The following is a 22,083-nucleotide window of genomic DNA, read 5'->3' as shown; positions in this document are numbered from 1 at the left end:
GACAAAAAAACAAATTATGTTTTGAGCAGACACAACCCCTGAGCTGCTCCTCTACAAAGCAGGATAATATGTGCAACTGAAGGGCACATGTTCCCTGCATATCAGGTACTGCTTAGTGCAAGGAGCAATCAACGTAAGGAATAGCATTTGAAGCAAACTTGGAGCAGATGATGTCTGAGACATGCCTTTTTCAACTTCTACCACTGTTCTGTGAAAGGTGAAATTACTATGGGGAAAATATTCCCCTCTTTGACAACACTGCTGTAGGATTACAGAAAACTGCGGGGGTGTGAGGGTGGTGGTGTGGAAATAGGTATTATTATGAGAGAGTGGAAAACTTCCTGACAAGTATTTTTAAAGAAAATTTTCTAAGTCTTCACAAAGAATGGAGCAGAAAATCCTTAGTTTTTAATTTTACCAGCTCAAGGCATCCATCTCATAGGAAAACATCACAATCCCATATATTTTAGGTACGTACTTTTCACCCTTTACTTTTGAAAATGTAGCCATTGCAGCTGTTACTTTAAATCAGTAGTTTCCCAAATCAATGGGTTACTAGAATTAGTTAAACGACCTGCAGAACTGCATCAGAACTGAGAGCAAGTTTCTTCAGTTCAACATTTGCAAAGACATTGGGTGATCCAAACTGAAGCATTAACCATCTGTTAATTAAGCACCTCCGGCTCTTGGAAACCAATCAATAAATTTTCCCTCTTCCATCAGGAGAATAAGAACAGTTTTCTGCAGTGATATACAATGCGTCTGCACTGAGTCTCTGTCCCTTTTCTACTCTGCTGCTTTAAAGCAAAAGCAGGAAGTGAGAACAGAAAGTTCCTAAGGAGAAACTCTGCTGAGACACAGCAACTCACAAACTTGTTCAGACTTCCTTCTACTCAAATAACTCCTTGCCCAGGAGAGAGATACTTTCTTCCCTCCCCTCCACCCTGTTACACAACCTCATGTTCTCACTCCGCAGGTGTCCCCGAATACCTTGAGTGGCAGGACAGTATCGCTCCCCTTCCCTGGAACCAGCAGTATCTTCCACAGCAAAAAAAACTAGCAGAGAACAAACACCGCCACTGTAAATACAGTATCAGAGCAGGTCCAAGCCAGGAGGTGTGGTTTGCAATGCTCCCTATGCATCCCCTTTCCAACATCGGCTAGTAGCCATCAGTTCAGAAAGCAGCACAAGAAAACCTGCTATTAAGCTCCCAAGGTAAATTCCTTGTAATCCTGCCTCGCACACGGCTGTGTAGGAGAAGGGCTTGTTTCTGAGATGCCTTAGGCAAGCGGGGAAGAAGTGGTAAGAAAGCAGATGATCCCTCATCTCGTGCTGAATTTACCTTTCCTGAAAAGCTCTAGTTGTGCTTGTAGGTAGCTCGCTGCCTATCTCACATCCAGTTTCAAGAAGGGCAGGGCTGAAAACTACCCCTGTGAACCCTGCCTCAAGTTTAATTCCACTTTTACATAGGTGGCAACCTGTTTCACAAAGAGAAGTACAGAGAGCTTAGGAAAAAAAAAAAAAAGAAGTAAAGCACAAGATGACACTGCAAGGATCATCTTTCCAAAGCACTGTAAAACACACCCCACACCCCAGGACTTTCTCACTAAAGCAGCCAGAGGTGCCACCCTCTACTCTTGCCACTGATCAAAGCACCCTTCTATCCCACAGCACCACTGAAAGGAAGCAAAGCCACCCCGGCCTGCTGACAGCTGGAAATGCTGATGGGGATTTGTCACTCCATGGCAGCTTCAGGGCCTCCAGCCAGCATGGAGTTGCCTTCAGCTGTCTCAGCTCCCACTAGTTAGGGCTGAGGACTTCTTGGAAGCTGACAAAGGGAAAAAGAAAATGTTGAGACCCTGGCAGGCATACCTGCTATAGTTTTGTCCCCTTCGCTCACCCCCGTGCCACAAGCCTCTTCGTGTCAGCCCTCAAGGATAATATTTGCCCAGCAAACAAGCTTTGCCATACAAGTCACGAGTGGGCAAGCCCAGCCTCTACAGAGAGCAAAAACCACTCTTCTACCAGTTCCCACTGAGAAGACTCCAGCTGGTATCTGAAGAGCAAAGACCTCATCAACCTGCAAACAAAGGAGCTACAAATAGCCCCATCCTCCCAGCAGCAAATGAAAATGGGACCTGCAGAAAGCAAAGGTAAAGGTGGGTCCTTCCCCATGTATTTTAAGATGGTTATTTCAAACCCCAGACTAAAAAATGAAGACTACTACAAACCATCGTACTTGTCTTTAACACAGGTTTAACGGAGCCAGCGAGATCCTCCGAGCTGTCTGGGAGGGCTCTATGCTGCTGGAGGGCAGCTCTGCCTCTCTCAGACCAGGACTACCACCTCTCCACTCCTCACTGGCTCAGCTTCACCTCAGCCCCAGAACCACACATCCTTTGAGACAGGCTCTGGCTGTGTAGCTGAGGCAAATAAACCCAAACAAATGCAGACCAAGTGAGTTACTTGCCTCTGAGTGAGAGAGTTTACTCACCATTTTATTTACTGTTGCTGCAAAGGCGATGCTTAACACTGAACAATGGTCTCGCTGGGATGCTCCTAGAACAGCACAAAAAAGGGAGCAAACTGCTCTTCTGCACCTCGCAGCCTGTCCTGTCTCTAAACTCCTCCTGGGGTACTTTATAAAGCCTCTCTTAGTACTGACCAGAACAAAAAAGCTTATCAAACACAAAAAAATAAACAGCATTTTGGAGCCACATTAATAAATCCTTAGCATTACTTGGATAAAGGTCAGGAAATGCAAAAAGTTATGGTTCCCATAGTAATGCTAATTCAACCATACTGCACATCCTGTGTATTTAATAGTACATGTTTAAAAGAAAAATGCTTCATCCACCAATGCTGAAAAGGTTTTTGATTTAGTAAAGACACTTGAATACCACTCCCCGCACACAACATTTACTTTTTTCAGAGAAGTGGACTTTCAGATCTAATTGGATTAAGCCAATGTAAGCATCATTACAGCTCCCCATATTTAGGGCAATAGCGAGAGCTCTCAAGTATGATGACAGGCTGAATGTTATTTGCCCAACCTGAATAGAGGAAAGGGACCCAGGCGTCAGAATGAGTTGAGTCACCAAATCACAGTCAGTGCCGATTCTGCACTTGATTGCAGCAGGAAGGTGGTAAGGAGAGAGGGGAGAGAACAACCAACCCACACACACCCATAACTAGCAACTCTTAATCCTTTTCTATAAATGCTCAATTCTTTGATTCTGACAACCTGAAATATCCCCCTGCCTAGTATCCCACCTCAAGTCTGGAAACAGGTTGTGAATTAGCTACAGCCATGCTGACCTCTCTCCAGCACAAATCTGCGTACTGCTCTGCTCTCCAAGCTCCTGAGGTCTTATCTTCATGCTTTACATAAAGCCCACGTTACTCTTCCCTGAGAGAACAGCTACAAGTGGTCTATTTGCATTTAGCAGCTTTGACTGAGCAACCAGATTTGCATGGGGAGGAAAAGGCTCTTTTTGTGCCATAGGAAACACATTAAATCAAAGGGGTTTGTGCATCTTTATTGGAGCAGAGGATTAATCTTCTGGCTACGCGTCTGGCAGGGAGGAAAGGTAGAGCAGAGATCTTGCCAACTCCCTGAAGAGGCAAAGAGGGTAAGGAGGAGGGAAGGAGGAGGGAAGGCAGCTCTCAAGCACAAGAGCAAAGCGTGCAATGGAAAAAACATGTACATTTGTGGGGGCATTCACAAGTGTCCTTTTCCCCTGAATAAATCTGAATTCTTTTCCTAGTTCCCATGATCTCAGACAGAAGGGCAGAGTTCAAGACAACAGACACCTTTGAACTTCAAAAACCTGATAGGTGAAGAGAGAAGCTCTGGCAGCGCTGCTGCTGAAGAGGTCCTCAGCCCTGCTAGCCACCAGGGCACCTGCTCAGCAGACATTGAGCTGATGGAGCTACTCATGGAGCACCATCAACCCCAGAGTCTGCAGCAGGACCCAGGCATAGGAACACACAGCAGAAGTACTTCTACCCGCAGGCTTACCAGGTGGGCTGTTCCTTCACTCATACCCCTCATGCCCTTGCTGTCACCGTCCCTTGGGGTGCACCCACCTTCCCTTCTGGGCTCCAGCATCAAGTCTCCAGATCTTAAAGAGGCTTTGCAACCCTCCCCACAGCTGCAATACCTGACTATTCCTCAGAACTGCACAAATCCCAGACAGCACCTAGCCACACCTGCCAAGGGTAACAAAGATTTGGTCATGCTTTATCTTATCTAAGCAATGTATGATGCTCATCTTCCTTCTTGGGCAAAGCTCAGCAGCTCTGCACCTGCCAATGAGGGGAGCTGGGCAGAGGCCAGGAGGTTCAGCCCGCAGCGATTCACACAAGAGTGGGATGGCTCTGCTGGCCTGCCTGTCCCACCCCAAACAACTGAGCGTGTAGTCCACAAGCAAGAGTTATGGGGAAAATAAGACTCAGCAATACTTATACATCTCATCTCACCTTCGCCTCAGCTGCTAGCATAGGCATAGAGTTCACCTTCCCTGGGCACAGTACAGCATTGCTAGTCCTTGCCAATAAATAAGCCAGTCAATTTTATTTTACAGGAAGTCAAACCATTTGTCCAGAGAGAAAACTTCACCATCCATCAGGCCGTCAACTTGGAGGTCACCTACAGCTTAAATTACCAGCTGGAGATGAGCTTGGTTTCATCCTCTTCATTTTACAGAGGAGAAACTGAGGCAGACAAAAGCACCACTACTCTTACTCAGAGATGTTTTGCTGAATGAGATGGAGAGGTATTCAGCTACTGTAACAGTGAGGGCTACCAAGCTTTCCTGTATTACTCATTAGATGTGCCTTCCCACACCTGCACCTCTCCTAAGCTCCTGCCATGCCCAGCTAAGGGCTTACAGCTAGCCTGCAAGCCTGCTGTCTGCTTCTAACCCACCTTTTCCAGAGGCTGGACTCACCTAGCTATACCCAGACATAGCTGGATTTTTCCCCAAAGGTTTGCTTTCCATAGCCTACATGACACATTTAGACATTACACAATTTTATTTTTAACACCACATAGATACCAGTCCTACTCCTCCAAAGGTCTGCAGATATCCTGCTTGTTATTCTTTTGAAGAGCTTGAGATCGGAAGCAATAAACAGCTAGATACTGGTACCTTGATTGCACAGCTACAACAATGGGACTCAACATTTTTCAGGCCTTCATTGTGTTGTTTAACCTTCATCCAGCACACATGCTAAAGGTTAATTCTTTTAAAAAGCTGCAGTATAGGTCTTAAGAACTCTCCCCTTATTCATACTCTCATCTCTCCAGAAAGGCAGGTTGCCTCAGCTCAGGATACATCATCTGCTGTGAACAGTGACATCTTTGCATCTGCCAGGTTCTTACCAGCATCACAAGCTCAGCCAGCCCCGTGCCCAGACAGTGCTAGACCACCATAGAAGATGCCAGGAGGTTCAGGACTCCCAGTCAGATTTTTAGAGGTCTCCTGCTATTCTCAGAACACAAACCTTTCCTGCAGGGCTTTCAGTCATATGTAATCCTCAAACATCCTTCTGAACCAGGCAGTCCCTTCTGCATAGATGGGGCCATTAGCTGGTGCAGAGAAGTGATTCGAAGTCATGTACCAGCAGAGAGATTAAAACTACAGAAGTAGGACAACAGCTCCTCCTTCAGATGACATCTGTGCTAAATTAACTGCAATCACATACTTCACTGGACAGAAAGCAGGGATGCTACAAGCCTCTTGGCTCTCAATCTTATTACTTGACAAATTTTCCTCCAGTTACACCAACCAGATGAGAGCACTGTACCATACCCCATTTCCTCCAAAACAAACCAAGGATTAAAGTTACAGTCTCTAAGAGCACAAGACAGTATTTGTTCCTGCTTTAGCACTCTGTAACACATGGTGAAGAGAAAAACACGTGGTTAAGAAGTCCACGGTATTTCCCAATCATGTTACCCCAATCCAAATGCAGCAGAGGAAAGCCTACCATGGCTCCAGACTTCACTTGAAAGTTCACAGTACCTCAACCTATACTCAACCAGCTATTAACCTGATGTTTGGCACTGTCTTCTCCCAAAACTTACAACATTCATTATTCCACTTGAGGCCCCTAGGTCCAGCAGTCAAGTGAAATACTGAGATTCAAGGATTTCTGGTAGCTTATATAGACATGCAGAAGTCTCCAAGACAATCAGAAATCAGCATGAGAAAGCAAATTAAGTACATAATTAAAAAAAAAAACAAACCAAACACTTATGTTATCCCATGGCACTGTTTGTTTTTTTTAATGTCTGGCTGATGGTTTTTAAAAGCCTAGGGCTGGCAACAGCAGAAGCACACAGGAAATACTCAGTGAACCCACCCCAGTGCTCCTTGCACAGCTGCAGAGGTCAGATTTGCTTAGCAAAATGTGCAATTAGGTCCATACATAGGGAAATCCTTCTCAGCATCAGCAAGAAATTAAATATTTAGGATGCAGGATAGGGAAAAGAGAACACTGCTAGAAAAATATTTTAAGAGGGGTAATCAGAACATCAACAGCATTTCCCTTTCAAGCTGCCAGGCTATCAATACCTCAAAGGACACACAGTGGCAAAGGACAGAAAGTCTTGCTAACGGTTGCAGTTCTGCTCTTTTGATGCGACAATGAAAATGATCATTCAAGATTCAGACATTCCAAGTAAACCAAGTATTTCCACCGCAGACTTTATGTGGACAGCAATCAAAGGTGTCTGGCAGGAACAGGGAAGATGCTGCTCTGCTCAGTGGAAGACAACACATTTGCAACAGCTGAAGTTTCTTGTCACTCTCTTTAAATCTGAGATGAGCTCCTGCATGCAGGTGAGGAGAGGTGGGTGGATTCAGTCCCCCAAGCAGCCTTATCAAATCAAAAAGATTTAGATGGTGACTAACATGGTCTGGATTATGGAAACCAAACCTAGTTTATTGTACATAAGGATCAATAGCTGCAAAGCTCTCTGACCGTGAAGAACATTGTGCATGGAACTGTGCCCATATGATTTAGGTTACTGCCAATTGTCCTCATCCCATTAGTTTATTCTCTGAGGCTGCCTGGCAAAGTCACGAGTAACAGCAGCACTGTCTGTGTGCTGCTAAAGACAGCCCCATGTCAAGTCCTCCTTTGCAATACAATCTTCAGACCAGTAGATGGTACCGTCTTGATTTGTTAGATGCATCAAATTGGGGTGGGGGGTGGAAATCTTCCTATTTGACAAAACAGCCAAACAGACTTCCCAGTTGAACAGTTTATGCTACCTAACTTACCCCACAGCAGAGGAACCAAGAGAGCAATGCTCTGAAGAATGAGAACAACATTGTTTGCCCAGCAAGATAGCTTTGGAGAGGTTTTATACCATCTTATGAGGAATCCTAAAATTTTACCCCTCAGGTCTCACATCAGTCTCTGTGCAGTAGGATGCTCTGGCAAAGAGAATTCCTCTACTCCAGCCCATTGCAGTTTCTCAGAACCTCCTCTTGACCACCTGAATTGGCGACGAGTGAAAGGACAGACTAGACTAATTATCTGTTTGACCTAGAAAAGCAATTCCCATAGCCTTCAGGAGATGTATAGATATATATTAATCTGTATATACCTGCTTATATGATCCTCAGAAATAAATATAGCTCTAGAACATGAAAAATAAGATGCAATTGACCCTAAAACTGGGTAAGGCAAGGCTGTAAGTTACCAGTTTTCTGAGAGCCCCTTGATGCACAACTGCCATCATCTCCATCAGAATAAGCAAGGACTCAGTGGGTCATGCCTAAACAAGCAAGCTCCATTTGGATTATCCCGCATCCTCAGGATATTCCTGAGCCCCTGTGTCCAAGGCTGGCAATCGCTGGCCTCTTTTCCTTTTGGCTGTTTTCAGGAAGCCCTACAGGAAGGACCTGAGGTTCAATACACAAGTTCACTGAAGTGCATCCCACACACACAGGATGTTAAAGAGAAAGACACTGCGGTCTTAGGAGAGAGAAAACTCTGGTATTTTTTCCTTCTGAAGAGAAGGAGAAGCAGCACTAACACAGCTGCCGTACGGACCCATGGCATCTTTGATGTGCAGCATCATCTGCCCCTGGATCGTGGCAAGAAAGAACATTCCCTGAGCAGAAGGTGCTGGAAAAAAATGAGAAATTAAAAGATCTCCATTCAGGTCCAGTGCACAAGGCCAAAGCCCCTGGACTTCATCTCAAAGAAGCCTGCAGACTTCAGAGCAACAGAGGAGGGGAGACAGCAGAAGGGACAGCAGCTCCCCAGCCCAGACCCTACCAGGGCAGCGCTCTGAATCCCACAGCCACGGCCGCAGCTACGTCTCTGAGCGGAGCGTGGTAGAGAAGGCAGCTTTGTACAGGAACGTGGATCCTCCATATCCGTCCTTTGCCAGCAAGGGACCACCGACAGCTGGGGACGAGGCAGGTGCGTCGCTCTCAGCAGGTGAGGACCCCCCAGCACGCAGAGCCCCACCGGCCCTCCACTGCCCTCTCCCCACAGCCGCAGGGGAGGGACGGGGGAAGCCGACGAGGCGAGGGCGAAGGCACCACCACAGCCCTTCGGTGCGGCGGCCGCTCCCCGACACCTCGGCGGCCGGGTCCTCATCGGCTGCTCGCCGCAGGCTCGGGCCCCTGACGGGGTCCTGCCCCTGAGGGGTCCTGCCCGGCGCCCAGGGCCGCACACAATGGCAGGAGGGGGGCAGCCGCCCCGCTGGGGGAACCCGTCCCCAGCGGCAACGCGCCCCCAGCCCGCCCCGCCGCGGGGAGCCCCTCACACCGCTTACCTGGGCTGAGGCACAGGGGGAGCGGAGCGGGCACCGGCAGCCGCCCTGTCCCGGGGGAACGGGCGAGCGGAGCCGCCGTTAGCGCTGGAGGCGGCCCCGACCCGGAAATGAGCGGGCGGGCGAGGGAGAGCCCGCCGTGCGGCCGGGCCGGCCCGGGAGCGGGGCCGCCGCCTCCCCCCTCAGGGAAGGGGAGCAAGGCTCCCCCCCAGAACCCCAGACATCCCCCGGCAGACGCCGCCCCGCAGGCTGGGGCTGGCGCAGCCGCTCCCCCGGCAGAGCCGCGGGCATCGCCCGGCTGATTTATGGAAGAAAGATCGACTTCAGCGACTAACGGCACCCAGTTGGGATGTTTGGTTTTTGCTGTCATTAGCAGCGAAAAAGCTGTTTGCTTTATCAGCTGCATGCTGTAACATTAATTACAGCACTTGTGCCTGTGATAGCACACAAAGCATCCTTCTACACTTCACTGCTGTCAAGGCTGGAAAAAGGGAAGGAAAAAAAAAAAAAGAGCCTAAGCCCAGCCGCACCTGCAGCAACAAACCCCAGCCGTGTGGTGTCGTTTTCCCTCTCCCTGGGGATTCCAGCCAGCAGTAGCAGTGGTGGGATGCATGCCCCGGGCTTTCCCCAAGCCCCAGGACCGACCCTTTCCCTTTGCCCCAGCTGGAGATTAACCCAGGAAGACCTCGTTGTCCAACTGAAATAGACAGATGCACAACGGCTGAGATCATCTCTCTCACCAACTGGTAAAACAAGGTGTAAGAGACAGGATCAGCTTCCCCGAGACGCCCCTGGATTGGGGAAGTTTTAAATTTGTGAATGATTTTTTAACTAAACCTTTCACCTGCAGCTCCCCCAAGATGGTGCTCGCTTCCTTTTGGATACCAGGGTCTACCCAAAAACTCCAACAAAAGAGAGCAGAGACCAGTATCATTTGGGGCATTTCGGCTCAGGGAAGTCAGAGCTGGACCAAAATGCACAATTTTTCACCTTTAGGACAGTGCCCCGTTCATTGCATGCCGGTGCACGTTTACCCTGAGGATTTAGAACAGGATAAATGGGGTAGGGCCCAGCAAAACAAACCCACATCATACAGTGCATTCAAAAAATATTTAATAAAGCTTTAAATGGCAAGGCAAGCAACCTACCACAGCCAGGTAAATATATTGAGAAAGTTTTTATTAGAAGGTATATTTCTGCCAAAATAAATAGTTACCTTTTCTTCAGCAAAACATTAGAAAAGGGAAACAGGAGAAAAAAAAAGCATCAACAATTTAATACTGAACTGTTAAAGTGACGGTGAACACTGCTTAGTGACATTGTCGAGCAAATACATGACTTGCATATGCTGTCGCTGCTCTAGTTGCTGCTCTGACATCAGTGATTTCCACAGGATCTCCACGCGCATTGTGTGCTTAAGGGTCTTCTCAAACTCGGTGACAGCAGCAGAGTCCCAGGACATATTTAACTCAAACAGCTGCTTTAGAAGCTGTTTTCCAGAGCAAGAGAAAACCCCAGAAGAAAAAGGTTTTTACTTCAATATTACATTTAAGTCTTCTGCTTGGAACTAGAGGTTTCCCCTTCCTGTACAGGAAGGCTGCTGTGGATCCACACAGCAAGATGGAAGCAGCTAGAGCTTGTCCTAGTGGAGCTGCCTGCAGATTGGGAACAGAGCAACGTCCCACCAGTAGGCAAGGGGAAGGAGGGAGAGGAGGGGGACAAGTACTGCGGCATTCAGAAAGGTAGACACTGTGGGGACACAGGGCAGGCAGGGCAGAGCCCATGGTAAAGGCACAGGGTGTGTTTGGCACAAATGAACTGGCTGACGTGGCAGCCAGGTGAGGTGGTCCATCCTCTCATTGATTTAAGGGGAAGATGGAAACAAAGCGTGAAAAAACTGCTGGCAAGGCCCTCTGACTTTGGCAACACTCAGCCCTGCCGCCCACCACATCTAGCACACGTTTAGCAGAAATGGACCCCTAAGGGAAACACACACGTGGAGGTTCAGCTATTTCTCCCACAATCACTTTGGCTAAAGTGAAAGCTCTTCTCTCAGGAGGAGGGAATTACTAGATTAATTTTTTTAAATGGACAAAACCACTGGGGAATGTACAATAAGTACTAGGGACACCCCAGTGCTGGCAGACAGCAGATCCTCTTTTATTCTCTGGTCTGAGTGTTGCAGATACACAGCCCTCCAAGAAGTCATGAGAAAACAACTCCTAGGTCCTACAGACAGTGGTCAGAAGTGAAATATTTTCTCCTACCCCTTGAAAAATCAGCTTGCAATGGTATTAAGAGTAGGGCAGGCAGCAAACCAAACCCAACATACCACACACATTGTATCTATGGTGTGCCCTGGAAGCCACAGACTGTTGTACGCAACACAAAACAGCTCTACAGTGTTGTACAGGTTAGGGGCTGATTAGATGCACAGAAAGTTCACCTTAGCCTTGTTAAAAGCAGCAAGTAGTATCTGTGTCACAGGAAGGAGGGGAAAAAAAAAAAGTGGATTCCTGAATGCCCAGACCCTTTACATGAAACAGTGGAAACAGCACGGATTGGGACTCTTGCAGAATTCAAGTGAATGCTGTAGGGACAATGGGACGTGGACTGCAAGATGAACTTTTGGTCCAGGAACCTGACCTCTCAGCCACCATATACTGGAGAGCAGACAGGCCCTGGCAACTACCCGCTGGGCTTCCCAGCCACACAGTTTGCTGAAGAAGGGACTGACTGCTACAGATGATTACCTTGGTCCTATGAACTTGACAAGTGTAGGTTAATCAGCAGCTGCTGCCCAGAAGATAACGCATGCCATGAGGCACACATACAAAGGCGTGAAGAATTCCAGTTAGCACTATCACAATAAACCCCTCCAGGTCCAACCCAGAGCCCATCATGAGGTTTCCAGGGGTTTCAAAGAAGTGGAGTCTGATCTAGACAAGGCAGCTCTGCATAACGAAAAAGTATTCTTCAAAAGCATCCCCAGCCCCTTTTCTGCATCAGCGGGTCAGATGATCTTCCCTACTTGCTTCATCCTTTGCAATCTGTGATGCACGAGCAGCAATAATTTCAAGCAAATGCATGAAACTTCTCTTAAGGAAGAGGAGGGTAGTTTGGGGTATTTTTGACAGATCTGCAGTTCCTTTATCAGAGCTTAAATCTATAAAGCCAACAAGCTATCACACAACAGCTATTGCATCACTCGGGGAATAAACACAGGTAAAGAAAGCGTTAATATGGAGTGGTGCTTTCCCAGTATCCGTTCACACCCTGCAAATTAGCCTAGGGAAAACAGGAGTTTCCTCCCTGAAGAGTTAGACCTTTATATTTAAAGCCAGGCTTTGGTTGTGGTTACAGTTTGATGTGTACAAAAGCTTCTCTTTGAGAGGTTAATATAATAAACGACAAATGAGGTGAAACAGAATTAAACTCAGGCCTTTTACCAGGCACAGCAGTTAGTCTGTTGAAATGCATGGACCAGATCCAGCAAGCCTTCTGGATCAGAGCACTGGAAGACAGTGGTGCCAGCCCAGTTGGTTCTGATGCAAGAGGAGAACAGAGGAGATCCAGGGGATAAGGGTGCCAAGCTGCAATTTCTTAGCGTGCTCTGTTGCCAAGAGAATTTTGTTCCATAGTTTAGTGGTTTACATAATCACTCAGTGGTTTTACCAGTCCAGGAAGAAGGGATCAAAAAATAGTTGCATCATTTTCTCCACCCATATATTAACACAAACAAGGCAGAGTCAAAAGGGCAGCAGCTTCTAAGCACAAGATTTTCCTCATCCAGCTTTGCACCTCACAGATATTTTGCTTCTGGATGAAATGCCCTCATTTCTTGCCACTAAATATCTATGTGTTCTTGCCAATTACTCTGTGTGCTTTAGAGACAAGAGACACACATTTGGCAAACAAAGCAGGTGTGCATGGGCCATTCCCCCAAAGAAGGTAGCCCAAAGCAGTGAAAGAAAATAAATCCCACAGCAAACCACAAAATAAACACCTTTTCTCAATTCCAATTTTCATCAAATTCATTCTGCTCCCACTGACAGTAGCTTGTTGCTCGTTCACTTCAGTTAGATTTATATCCATCTAAGCAGTAAGCTTCTTCCGCAGGCTTTACCCAATCACAGGATTGGCTTGTTTTATAATCCAATATTCCAGTTCTGGTTTCAGAATCCTCCAGTTTTTTCTCTTCCTGCAGCAACTTCCCTGATACCTAATTGCATTAACTATGTGAACCTTAAGACTAAATCTGACAGCATAAGTGCAGGCCCACTTCATAAGCTATGTGGGCCCTTGTGTTACATAGGTAGGTTACATGCAGGAAGGGCAGTGGGGTGATACCCTACATCACGAGTTCATATTTGCACTGGCATCTCCAGGACAGTCAGTTAGCACCACAGCTGTCCAGTCTATTGCCTCACAGCTTGCAATGGCCACTGCAGAAGACGACCTATTACTTACCACAGCCTCCACCACAAACACTCAAACCCACGCCCAGTGCACAATTGTGCTGGGAGGAAACAGTGCCCACCACCTCACCCACACTGCTCATGCAGATGCGATCAAGCAGATTCACTGCTTTCTCCAGCTATCAGTGGAACTTCTGGGGTTATTTTCCCTTCCTAAATTAAAGGTGCAAAAGAAAGTCTATTATAAATCACTATTCCACCTATAGGGTATGTAATCAGCTTCAGATACCCTGTCCTGCTCCCCAGTAAAGACAGCGTGTGTTTGCTTTGGCCAGTTGCATACTGTTTGTGCTAGGAGAGGTAGAAGACGCCTCAGGCATTCTGCAGAAAAAGATACCAGGAGCTGGTTTTGTGTCATAGTGCAAGGACTTAAGCTTAAGTATGTGTAATCCCCACCAGAAGCCACACCTCACCCTGTGAGGAACAGAGAGTTCATGCTTCTGCACAGCAAGTCACGGCCAGACCACCACTGAGAAGGCAGTACCCTTGCTACAGACCCACTAGCTCTGGTCTTTTAAGGGGCAAGACAAACATAGCCAGTTCCAAGCAGGCTGCATGCGCACCGCGCTCCTAACTTGACTTCTGCTTCTCATTCTCCTGCTATTGCCAGCTGGAGAGCTGTACCTGTGAGCCATAACGTGAGACAGGCAAGCTGTGAGGCTGGTATAGCCACAAGCCTACATCCTTCTCACTCCAAAGCCTCAGTACCCAAATTCTTTGAGCAAAAGATAGAGCCAAGCCCCATCTTGGCAGGAGATCCCTTCTGGAATTTCCTTCAGTTGTACGGTCCCTTAAAGGGCAAAGCCAAACCCCTAGTCAGAGGCAGCCACTTCCCCAGCACTTGCTGTGATGATCCACCACAAGCCTCTCAAAAATAACATGCCCTGCACAATCTCACCTTCCTACATGCACTTTACATAGTTTCCTTGAGCTTGTCCACTTTTCCAGGACAACCCCACACTAATTCACAGTGACAGGAACAGGGCTTCAAATTCAATGTTTCCCTGGAAAAAAAAAAATCTAAATTACTTATTTTAAATAAGCTCTATGACTTAACACTCAGAGTTCAAGCTGCAGGAATTCCATGAGGACAAAAATCAAAAAGGGATAGACCATGACAACATAAATCAGGGTAAATGCATAACTTTCCTACATTTCTGCAGTCCCAGTGCAGTCTTCATCAGGGCCAGCTCTGGCTTCCAGTGGGGATGCAGCTAAGGGACAGAGGAAAGAACATGGCTTCAGCAAAGAAGGTGGTCAAGAGGAGATTTGGAAGCCATGAGGAAAAATCGGTTTGGCAAGAGGCTACTTCATCTTTCAGTAGCACAAAGAGCTAAGAGATATCAGATGACTTAAGAAAAAACAAGACTCGTGCTCTAAAATATAAAGGAAGCTAAAAGCTGTATGAACTTGAGAGCGTCATCTACGTACTGATTATTTGGCAGTAAAAAGCCAATAGCAATTCAAAGTGCATTATTTGGGAGAGCCCAGCTGGGTCAGCATCAGCCTGGCCACAGGCGATGGCCAGGCCTCAACACAAGTCTAGAGCAAGGTAGAAGCCCATGTGTGCCTTTGAACACAGAGGTCCCTTGCCTGGCCTAGCGGGCAACAAATGGCTACAGTGAATTCCACCAGTCTCCATCCCAGGGAAATCCCCTTTGCAGCATATTCATAAGCACAGGGCAGCCCTGCAGCTGAGGGATGAGACTGGTCCCACCCTACGTCCACCCCCCCCTTCCCATCCCCCCTGCATCCCATCACGACAACAGGCTCAGAAGAGTGGCAGGCACTCTTTTGCACAGTCTAGAGGAGGAAGCTTTATCTGAAACCCTTCCCGAGGGAAGAGGGAGGCCTGCATGTCCACGTTGATGCAGAGTAAGCCCAGCATGAGCTGGCGCTGGTACTCGTCCCACTTCATCATGACATCAGACAGGGAACGGTTGCTTCTCATCCACATAGGCAGTGCTTCACTACAAGCCGATGTGGAAGAAATTGGCATGCTCTGGGGTCCTCCAAGCTCGAGGTGATAGTAAAGCCTGCAAGGCAAACACATGCAAAGAATCAGTACATGGGAAGACTTGAGCAGGTCACCAGACCAGGGCTCCAGAACCATAGAGCTATTTTGTTCTACCACTGACTGCATGATCTTAGTCAGAAGTCTCTGTGTGTGCCCATTTCCCCACTCTTGATTATTCAGGCCATGAGCTCTTGTGGGTAGGAATCACTCCCTCGTACTATGATCTGAATCACAGCTGGGACCCTCTGCCTACTACTATAATACAGTTTCCTGTTCTCATCCAAGCACCAGTCTTGCCTCAGCCACAGCGTACTGCAGGGAGTTCAGTTCAGAAGCACCAGCACACACACAGACCCAAAGCACTCTGTCCCATTTGGAAGCCCTCTGGTGTTTCCTGGCCACCCTAGTGCCTCCCCCACCTTCAACCAGGTCTAGATCTCAAGGCAAAAAAGGCCATTTGAATGGAAGGACTCTTGGAAGGAACTTTTGGGGACCCTGGGCGAGGAAATGCCACACAAATGAGCACCTCTGTCTTCTACAGGGCCCACAGAATAAGCTAGTATATTATTTTAATTAGACCTATATCTTCTGCCCTATTGCTATAGTAATAGCTTCATTACAGGGCTGCCCTGTAATGGGAAGAAGGAAGGAGACCATGTGCTGAGTCTATCCCAACAGTTAATGAAGCCAAGAGACCATGGACCAGAACTGCATTTTCAGTTGGGCAGTAAATCCTGCTGGTCAATTTGTGCCTTTCTTGCTCTGTGCCAATGGAGTAGAGTCTGCAGAAGTCAAAGTTGGAAGGCAAAATGGAGGGCTCCTGCAGAATAGTGCTGTGGAGGAAAGCAGCTGTACCTGGCTGAAAGATGGCTGCCCAGTTTCTTCTTGGCTTTCTTCACAAGATAGTTGCAGATTTCAGTCATCTGTTCCCTCATCCATCTAATATCCTCAGGGATATCTGGGAGCCATTCCAGCAACCTGGGAAGAGACAGAAGACAACAATTAGTTGGGCCACACAAAGGATAGGATGGAAATAACGCCAGTTTTGCCTCTTATCAACGGTTACTCGTTATTTTTAGTGACAAATGAAGCAAGAGCCATTTACGCTACCATTCACAGAATGAAGGGGGAGAAGCTGTGAAGGATGAGAACAGCCCACAAACTTATTCTTTATGTTTTGTGGCCGCACTTGCCGTATTTTCCATCCATTTTCAGATTTGACAAGTGTTTTTCCCTAAGCCTTTCTGTCACAAACTATCTCCTCCCAGAAACTTTTCATAGGGCACTTTATACTAAGAACAAGACTAACAGACCTGTCTTCCCAGCTGTGTAAGCATAGAGCTAGAAATGGCTGGGACTACTCTGCCCCTTGTTCCACCTCTTGTGTGGTTTGTACTTTCACCCCTGCACTCCCAGTTCAGAGGTCTCTCGCCAGGCTCCAAAATGTATCACCATTTTCCATTTTCTAGGGCAAGTTCCAGCACACAGCCATCTTCCTTCAAGCTGGAATTATTGGCTGTAGCTTAATGACACATGAAGGTAGGAATTTTTTTTTTCTCTCCATATGCCTGGTAGGAGATTCTACTCTCTGTCCATTCACGCTCCACCAACTGCATCAAACACTTGGTTGCACTGGGAAGAAAACCACCGAGGGAACCAGTTGAAGGCCTACCTGACAGTGAAGGAAACTGCAGACTCCAGAGGCAGCATATACGGGACCATCATTGCCGTGGCCACACGTATAGGCAGCATGTTGGTGATACCAGTCAAGAAACTTCTTCTTTCAGCACAAGCCTCCAGAAGAGCTGAAGGCAGAAGAGAGCATGGTTAAATTCCCCCAATGGGACTACCCCTTTCCTTGCCATAGCCCAGAAGTTACCCAGCCTGACATCTCCCCTCTCCACTTTCTACTTCTTAAGGAAGTCTCACTCAGGGTAGTAATTCTCTGAGCACAGCTGAGACCAGCAGCTGTTAGCTTTATCAGACTCCCAAAGGAGTGAGCATCAAGATCCCCTCCCCTCCTTACCATGCAGAACACTGTCAAATGAGTCCCCCTCTCCCAATTCAGCCTCCACTGGGTAAGCCACCACCTTATCTAAGAGGCCACAACTCCATCTAACCACCACAGGTCCCAGTTCAATCCCCAGGTGTGGCCAAGCCCAGTCACAAGCAATACCCACATCCCAATCATCCTCTCAAGTAGACCAGGCAGCCCAGGAAGATTGCTTGGGCTCTCTCCTTTTGGATCATACCTTGGTTCAGTTTGGGAGGCAAGTGTTCGAAGATGTGCTCTTCAACAACAGCAAGGGCAGCATTGTCCTCTAATTGGTCCTCAGCTTCTGTTTCCTCCTCTTTTTTCTCTTCTGGGGGGGCTTCTATGGCAAGGAGAGGACGGGCAGGACTTGGACGATGAAGGAGACCTGAGAAGAGAAGTTATACCATAAGCAACACAACTAGTTGCCCTGCTTTGCCTGGCCTTTATTGCATTAGCCCTCGCTTCACTCTAACCCCTCTCAGACAGACATCATACCCAGCCCCTTTAGCTAACATCTATTAGCAATGGTTACCACAGTGAGTTAGAAACCTTGCTGCTTTAAGATCATCCTCACTTTTCCCCTTTAAGTACTGCAGGGTGCAGTTTGGCAGTGTTTTGTTGCTATATTCTGCCAGTCACCAATCTCGCAAGTAAAATTTTGCTCCTGCAGCTTAATCCACAAATACAGCTGCATGATTGCTCTTATCCCAGTAGGGTACACATCACAAAGCAAACAAATGTGCTTGATCTGCTATAAATCGACACTAGGTGGCATCAAATACACGCTCAATCTGCTTCAGCAGTTAGAGGCAAGAAAGCCCATCAGTTGCATGTAGCAGAGAGTGAAACAGTAGTGTCAAACTGCCCGGCACTGGGTGCTGCGGAGGGCATGACTGCACTCTGCACTGCTGCAATACATTAGGCATACCCTAGCTGCACATAAAAAGGAGCAGGGTATCTGCAGGAGGTCCAGACAGCACTGGTGCTTAACAACTATGTTGGTGTAGCACTGAGCACATGCTAAGTAGCCTCAACTCTCAGTTGTGCCAAAGCCACCGCTCCAGTATCAGAGTGGTTAGAGTCCTTCTGCATTGCACTGGAAAGGTGTCCACTCCCCCTCTGCTTCCTGAAATGCTAAAATGGACTTATTAATGGAAATTCCATATTCTGATATCTGAGGCACAGCTCAATTCTGCCCTTCCACCTTTCATATGCACCATCGACTATCCTCAAAGCCAGACCACCAAGCCTGGCACAGAAGAGGCAAGTCAGTGCACCCTACAAACACCCAGTGCCTTACCATTCTTCTTCAGAAAGTGCAGTGCATCCCGATAGCCCTGCTTGCACATATCCCGCAGCACCTATGGGCAGAAGAAGGCAAGAGCAAGTCATTTGGAGATTGTCTGGCTAGGCCTAGCAAACACCCAGCTCAGTGCTAGCTTTAGAGGAATTCCCCTGACTCCTGAGCTGCCCCAGGGACAAGTCATCCCTGCTAGCTCTTCCCAGGTTTTAAGCAGGAATGGGAGGTATAACATTAATACATTGGATATGGGAATCACAGGATAAGTCAGATTGGAAGGGACATCTGGAACCCTACCTAAGTACAGCCTTAGAGTTGCAGCCACCTCATTTCCCATCTAGAGCTGATGCTGTTGTGGGCAGCCTTCAGCAAGTCACTCTGACAAGCAACCCAGAATACATCCCAGCAGATGCCAAGAAGGGCCATCGCATTTGCAGATAAAGCCAGCTAAGACTGGGGGCAGGGAAAGACCTGTCCAAGTGATTCAGCACATGAATGCATACTTATTATGTGCAAATGCCAGGGTTATCTGAGGCTGCTTTGCTCAGAAGCAATGCAAAGCTGCCTGCAGTGCTGCCCACTCTACTAGCACTTTTTAGGAGACAGTCACTGGCTTCAGGCTGGCAGTTCCGTCTGACCTTAAAAAACTCAAGAGCACACTGGTTCCAATGGCTGATACATCCTTGGAAACAACTGGGCCTGACTTCCTGGCAAACGCCACTCTAGTGAGAGCCACATGGTAACACTTACCGAGCAACTGCTACCACCTAAATTCCAGATCTCCCACTAGCAAAAGAAAAATCAAGCAACCTATACAACCTTGTGCCGATAGTCAAGGTTTGCCAAGTCACTCTGTCTGTTTTTTAACCTTGACGTTATCAACCAACAAGAGATACAAAACTAATGGTGCCTGGAATCTTCTGCCAAAGTGCACAGTATAGCCAGTGCCTCTCTACTGTCCCCACGTTCTGCCAGGAACTCACTTGTGGCTCTGGAGGAAACAGGGCCTTTGAGAGGCGGTAGAGGTTGCGAAGGTTGAACTGGATGCTTGTATTGGTGACTCTCAGCTCATGCATGTTTGTGGAACCATCCCTTGGACAAATATCACTCTCTCCTGAGAATGGAGACACTGTGATTGTGTTCTTCAGCTCATATCGTGGCAAGTTGTCAGAAATCCCTCCATCAACATATCTCTGAAATCAAGACAAGTGAAACACTTCATTCTCACAACTGATCAGGTGGCTTTTTTACTGTGTCCCTGTTCATATTTGTGCCAACAGCTTGGGAGGAGAATGGAGCACATCCACCAGCACTGGAGGAGTCAAAACCAGTGATAGCACAGGTGCGTTGTCTATAATATCCTTTTGCAAAGTGTTTTTCTTCCTACGTTGGAAGTGTGTTGCTCACAAGTGTTCAATGAGAAAGGCATATTCATTTGCGTGCCTGCTGACTTACATCTCCTATAGGGTTTCACTGCTGCCCAGTTAAATAAATTGACACACCAACAACCACCTGCAGTGCAAATTAACACTGATCAAAGCTGTCACATTGTGACGTTGTGCCATTTTTCACTTGTGTTTAAAACAAATAAGCTCAGACATAGGTCCCCACTGGTGGATTAACAGTAAAATAAGAGCTAAACTAAAAGTAAACCCACCTGATTTGTTGCTAGCAGGCTTATTGAACAGCAATCAACACATGCATACACATTTGGAATCTACTTACCGTGGTGTGATAATGTGCAAGGGACTTGGGTTTTGCTCCTACCAGGCTCTCTCTTATCAGAGTGTTCTGTACATACATACCATAAATACTTTTGCGTTACCCTTGCAGGAAGGACAACCCCAGTAACACGTACTCAATTCAAAGTATTCTTTGAAGTATTGTAATCGCACAAGCAGCTGAGCAAGACAATCCCTATCACAGGCCTTTGGCAGAGCAAGCACCATGCAGAAGACTAAAGGAAGGGGACATTGGTCAAGCAAATAGAGCAGGAAGTTTGAGACCTTTGCAGAGTAACAACCCAAGGTCTTCTGTAACCGAGGTTCACAAGAGTCCTGCTGATTTTGTATCATGGTTGATCTGCCATTTGCTGCCTGGAACCCTTCTCTTCAGACAGGTTCAAATGCAAATCATCATCAGGAGCTACTCAGCCCCATAAGCAGCAGCCGTAACATCTTTCAGCTCTGCTGGGTGAGGAGCTGAGCTTGCAGAGGCTGAACCCAGGCAGAGCATGGAAATGCTGATCAGAAGAGGAGGTACTCCATTCTGTGTCATGCTTTGCCTCATCGTACAGGCAGACTGACTGATGACATTGGTCTTTTGCTGCGCAGTGCCTAGGAAAATGCCAGCTGCTTTGCCTGGAGGGTGCTTTGCACTTTGTTCTCACTTGCTCTGGATGGCAGACAGGCAGACACCTTTTCAGGTGGCTCTTCTGAGCCTGGGGAACATTTCATAGGCTCTTGGGCTGAAAGCAATCAAATTCAGCTATAGGAATTCCAGCTACCATCAAGGCAACAGGGTCATGGTGGACTGCACAGCAGGTTTCTTGGGGGCAAACTAAGCTCAGGGTTACCTCTGCCTACAGCCTACAGGTTCAAGGGAGATTGCTTGCGATTACAGTTGTGGGCTACAGCAACATTAACTCAGAGCAGGGCATTTCATCCTCATGTCAGGTGCTGTTCACCAAACAGAATCAAGACAGATGTGGTTAGTGACTCCTGGACCACCTGGGTTTAGGCAGTGAAGAAAGTGGAAGGATGGGATAGACTAAACTCAAGGAAAAGTAGGCCCTGTTGGAAACAGGAACACTCAGCTTGCTTACAGGATGCTTTCTAGACAACAGAGGTGCCAAAAATCAGTTGAATTCTCACCCCCTTTTAAAGCAGCCATCAGTTTGCACTAAGCCAAAAGCAGCCATAGCAAACTGTCATTGTCATCACCTCCTCAAAGGTGCTCCACTAGAAAGCCAGATGAGGCACGGCTAGAGCTGGAGACATCTGGCTGACTCCCTCTGCAAGGATGAGACTCTGACAGGCTGAGTGGGAAGAGGACACAGCAAAGTGGGCAGCACAGTGCCACAAACCCACTTTGTTTAAACAAGATGTAGTTGTGGTTTGGCCACTTAGCTAAGACAACACTAGTTTTGCAGTAAGGATGCAGAAGCATACGTTTCCCTCAGGGTGGCAGCATGAGTGAAGGAATGCCATTAGAAAGAAGGCTTAACTACAGTAAGGCTGACAGGCAAAGCCTTCTCACTGCATGGAAATCTAGGAATACACATGCAGACCCCACTCTCTGGTCCACCATTCCCAAGCAAAGCTGATTACCACTCCTTACTCAAGATCAGCCACCACTGATCACGCAGGCATGAACAGCAGCAACTTTTGGGGATGGTTCATGGACTGGGGTCAACCCTGGGGTGCCCAGTTCCATTCCCTTACGTCCTCCCC

The 22,083-nt window shown here is 47.4% G+C and overlaps 2 protein-coding genes across 3 annotated transcripts in view; both read right to left on the bottom strand.

The window, feature by feature from the left end:
• The window catches only part of CRACR2B (calcium release activated channel regulator 2B), a 49,018-nt gene extending 39,950 nt beyond the window's left edge, over positions 1-9,068 (bottom strand). Inside the window, exon 1 of one of the 2 annotated variants that reach the window (XM_064452436.1) lies at positions 8,805-9,068. The gene's annotated coding sequence lies outside the window, so the exon portion shown is untranslated. Of the gene's footprint in view, positions 1-8,299; positions 8,370-8,804 lie in introns of those variants that run through there. The other variant, XM_064452437.1, reaches the window with a different exon arrangement.
• An 829-nt stretch (positions 9,069-9,897) lies between these two features.
• The window catches only part of PNPLA2 (patatin like phospholipase domain containing 2), a 31,163-nt gene continuing 18,977 nt past the window's right edge, over positions 9,898-22,083 (bottom strand). Inside the window, exons 4-9 of the mRNA XM_064452438.1 lie at positions 19,615-19,824; positions 18,632-18,692; positions 17,549-17,716; positions 16,969-17,101; positions 16,152-16,274; positions 9,898-15,315 (exon numbers count right to left, since the gene is read on the bottom strand). Of these exons, the coding sequence (XP_064308508.1) occupies positions 15,051-15,315; positions 16,152-16,274; positions 16,969-17,101; positions 17,549-17,716; positions 18,632-18,692; positions 19,615-19,824 (960 nt within the window). The 3' untranslated portion in view covers positions 9,898-15,050. The remainder of the gene's footprint in view (positions 15,316-16,151; positions 16,275-16,968; positions 17,102-17,548; positions 17,717-18,631; positions 18,693-19,614; positions 19,825-22,083) is intronic.

Source organism: Phalacrocorax carbo, chromosome 5, assembly GCF_963921805.1.
Source record: "Phalacrocorax carbo chromosome 5, bPhaCar2.1, whole genome shotgun sequence".
In the NCBI taxonomy this organism is placed as follows: Eukaryota; Metazoa; Chordata; class Aves; order Suliformes; family Phalacrocoracidae; genus Phalacrocorax; species Phalacrocorax carbo.
The sequence above is the reverse complement of the archived record's forward strand: the minus strand, read 5'-3'. Positions and strand labels throughout refer to the sequence as shown.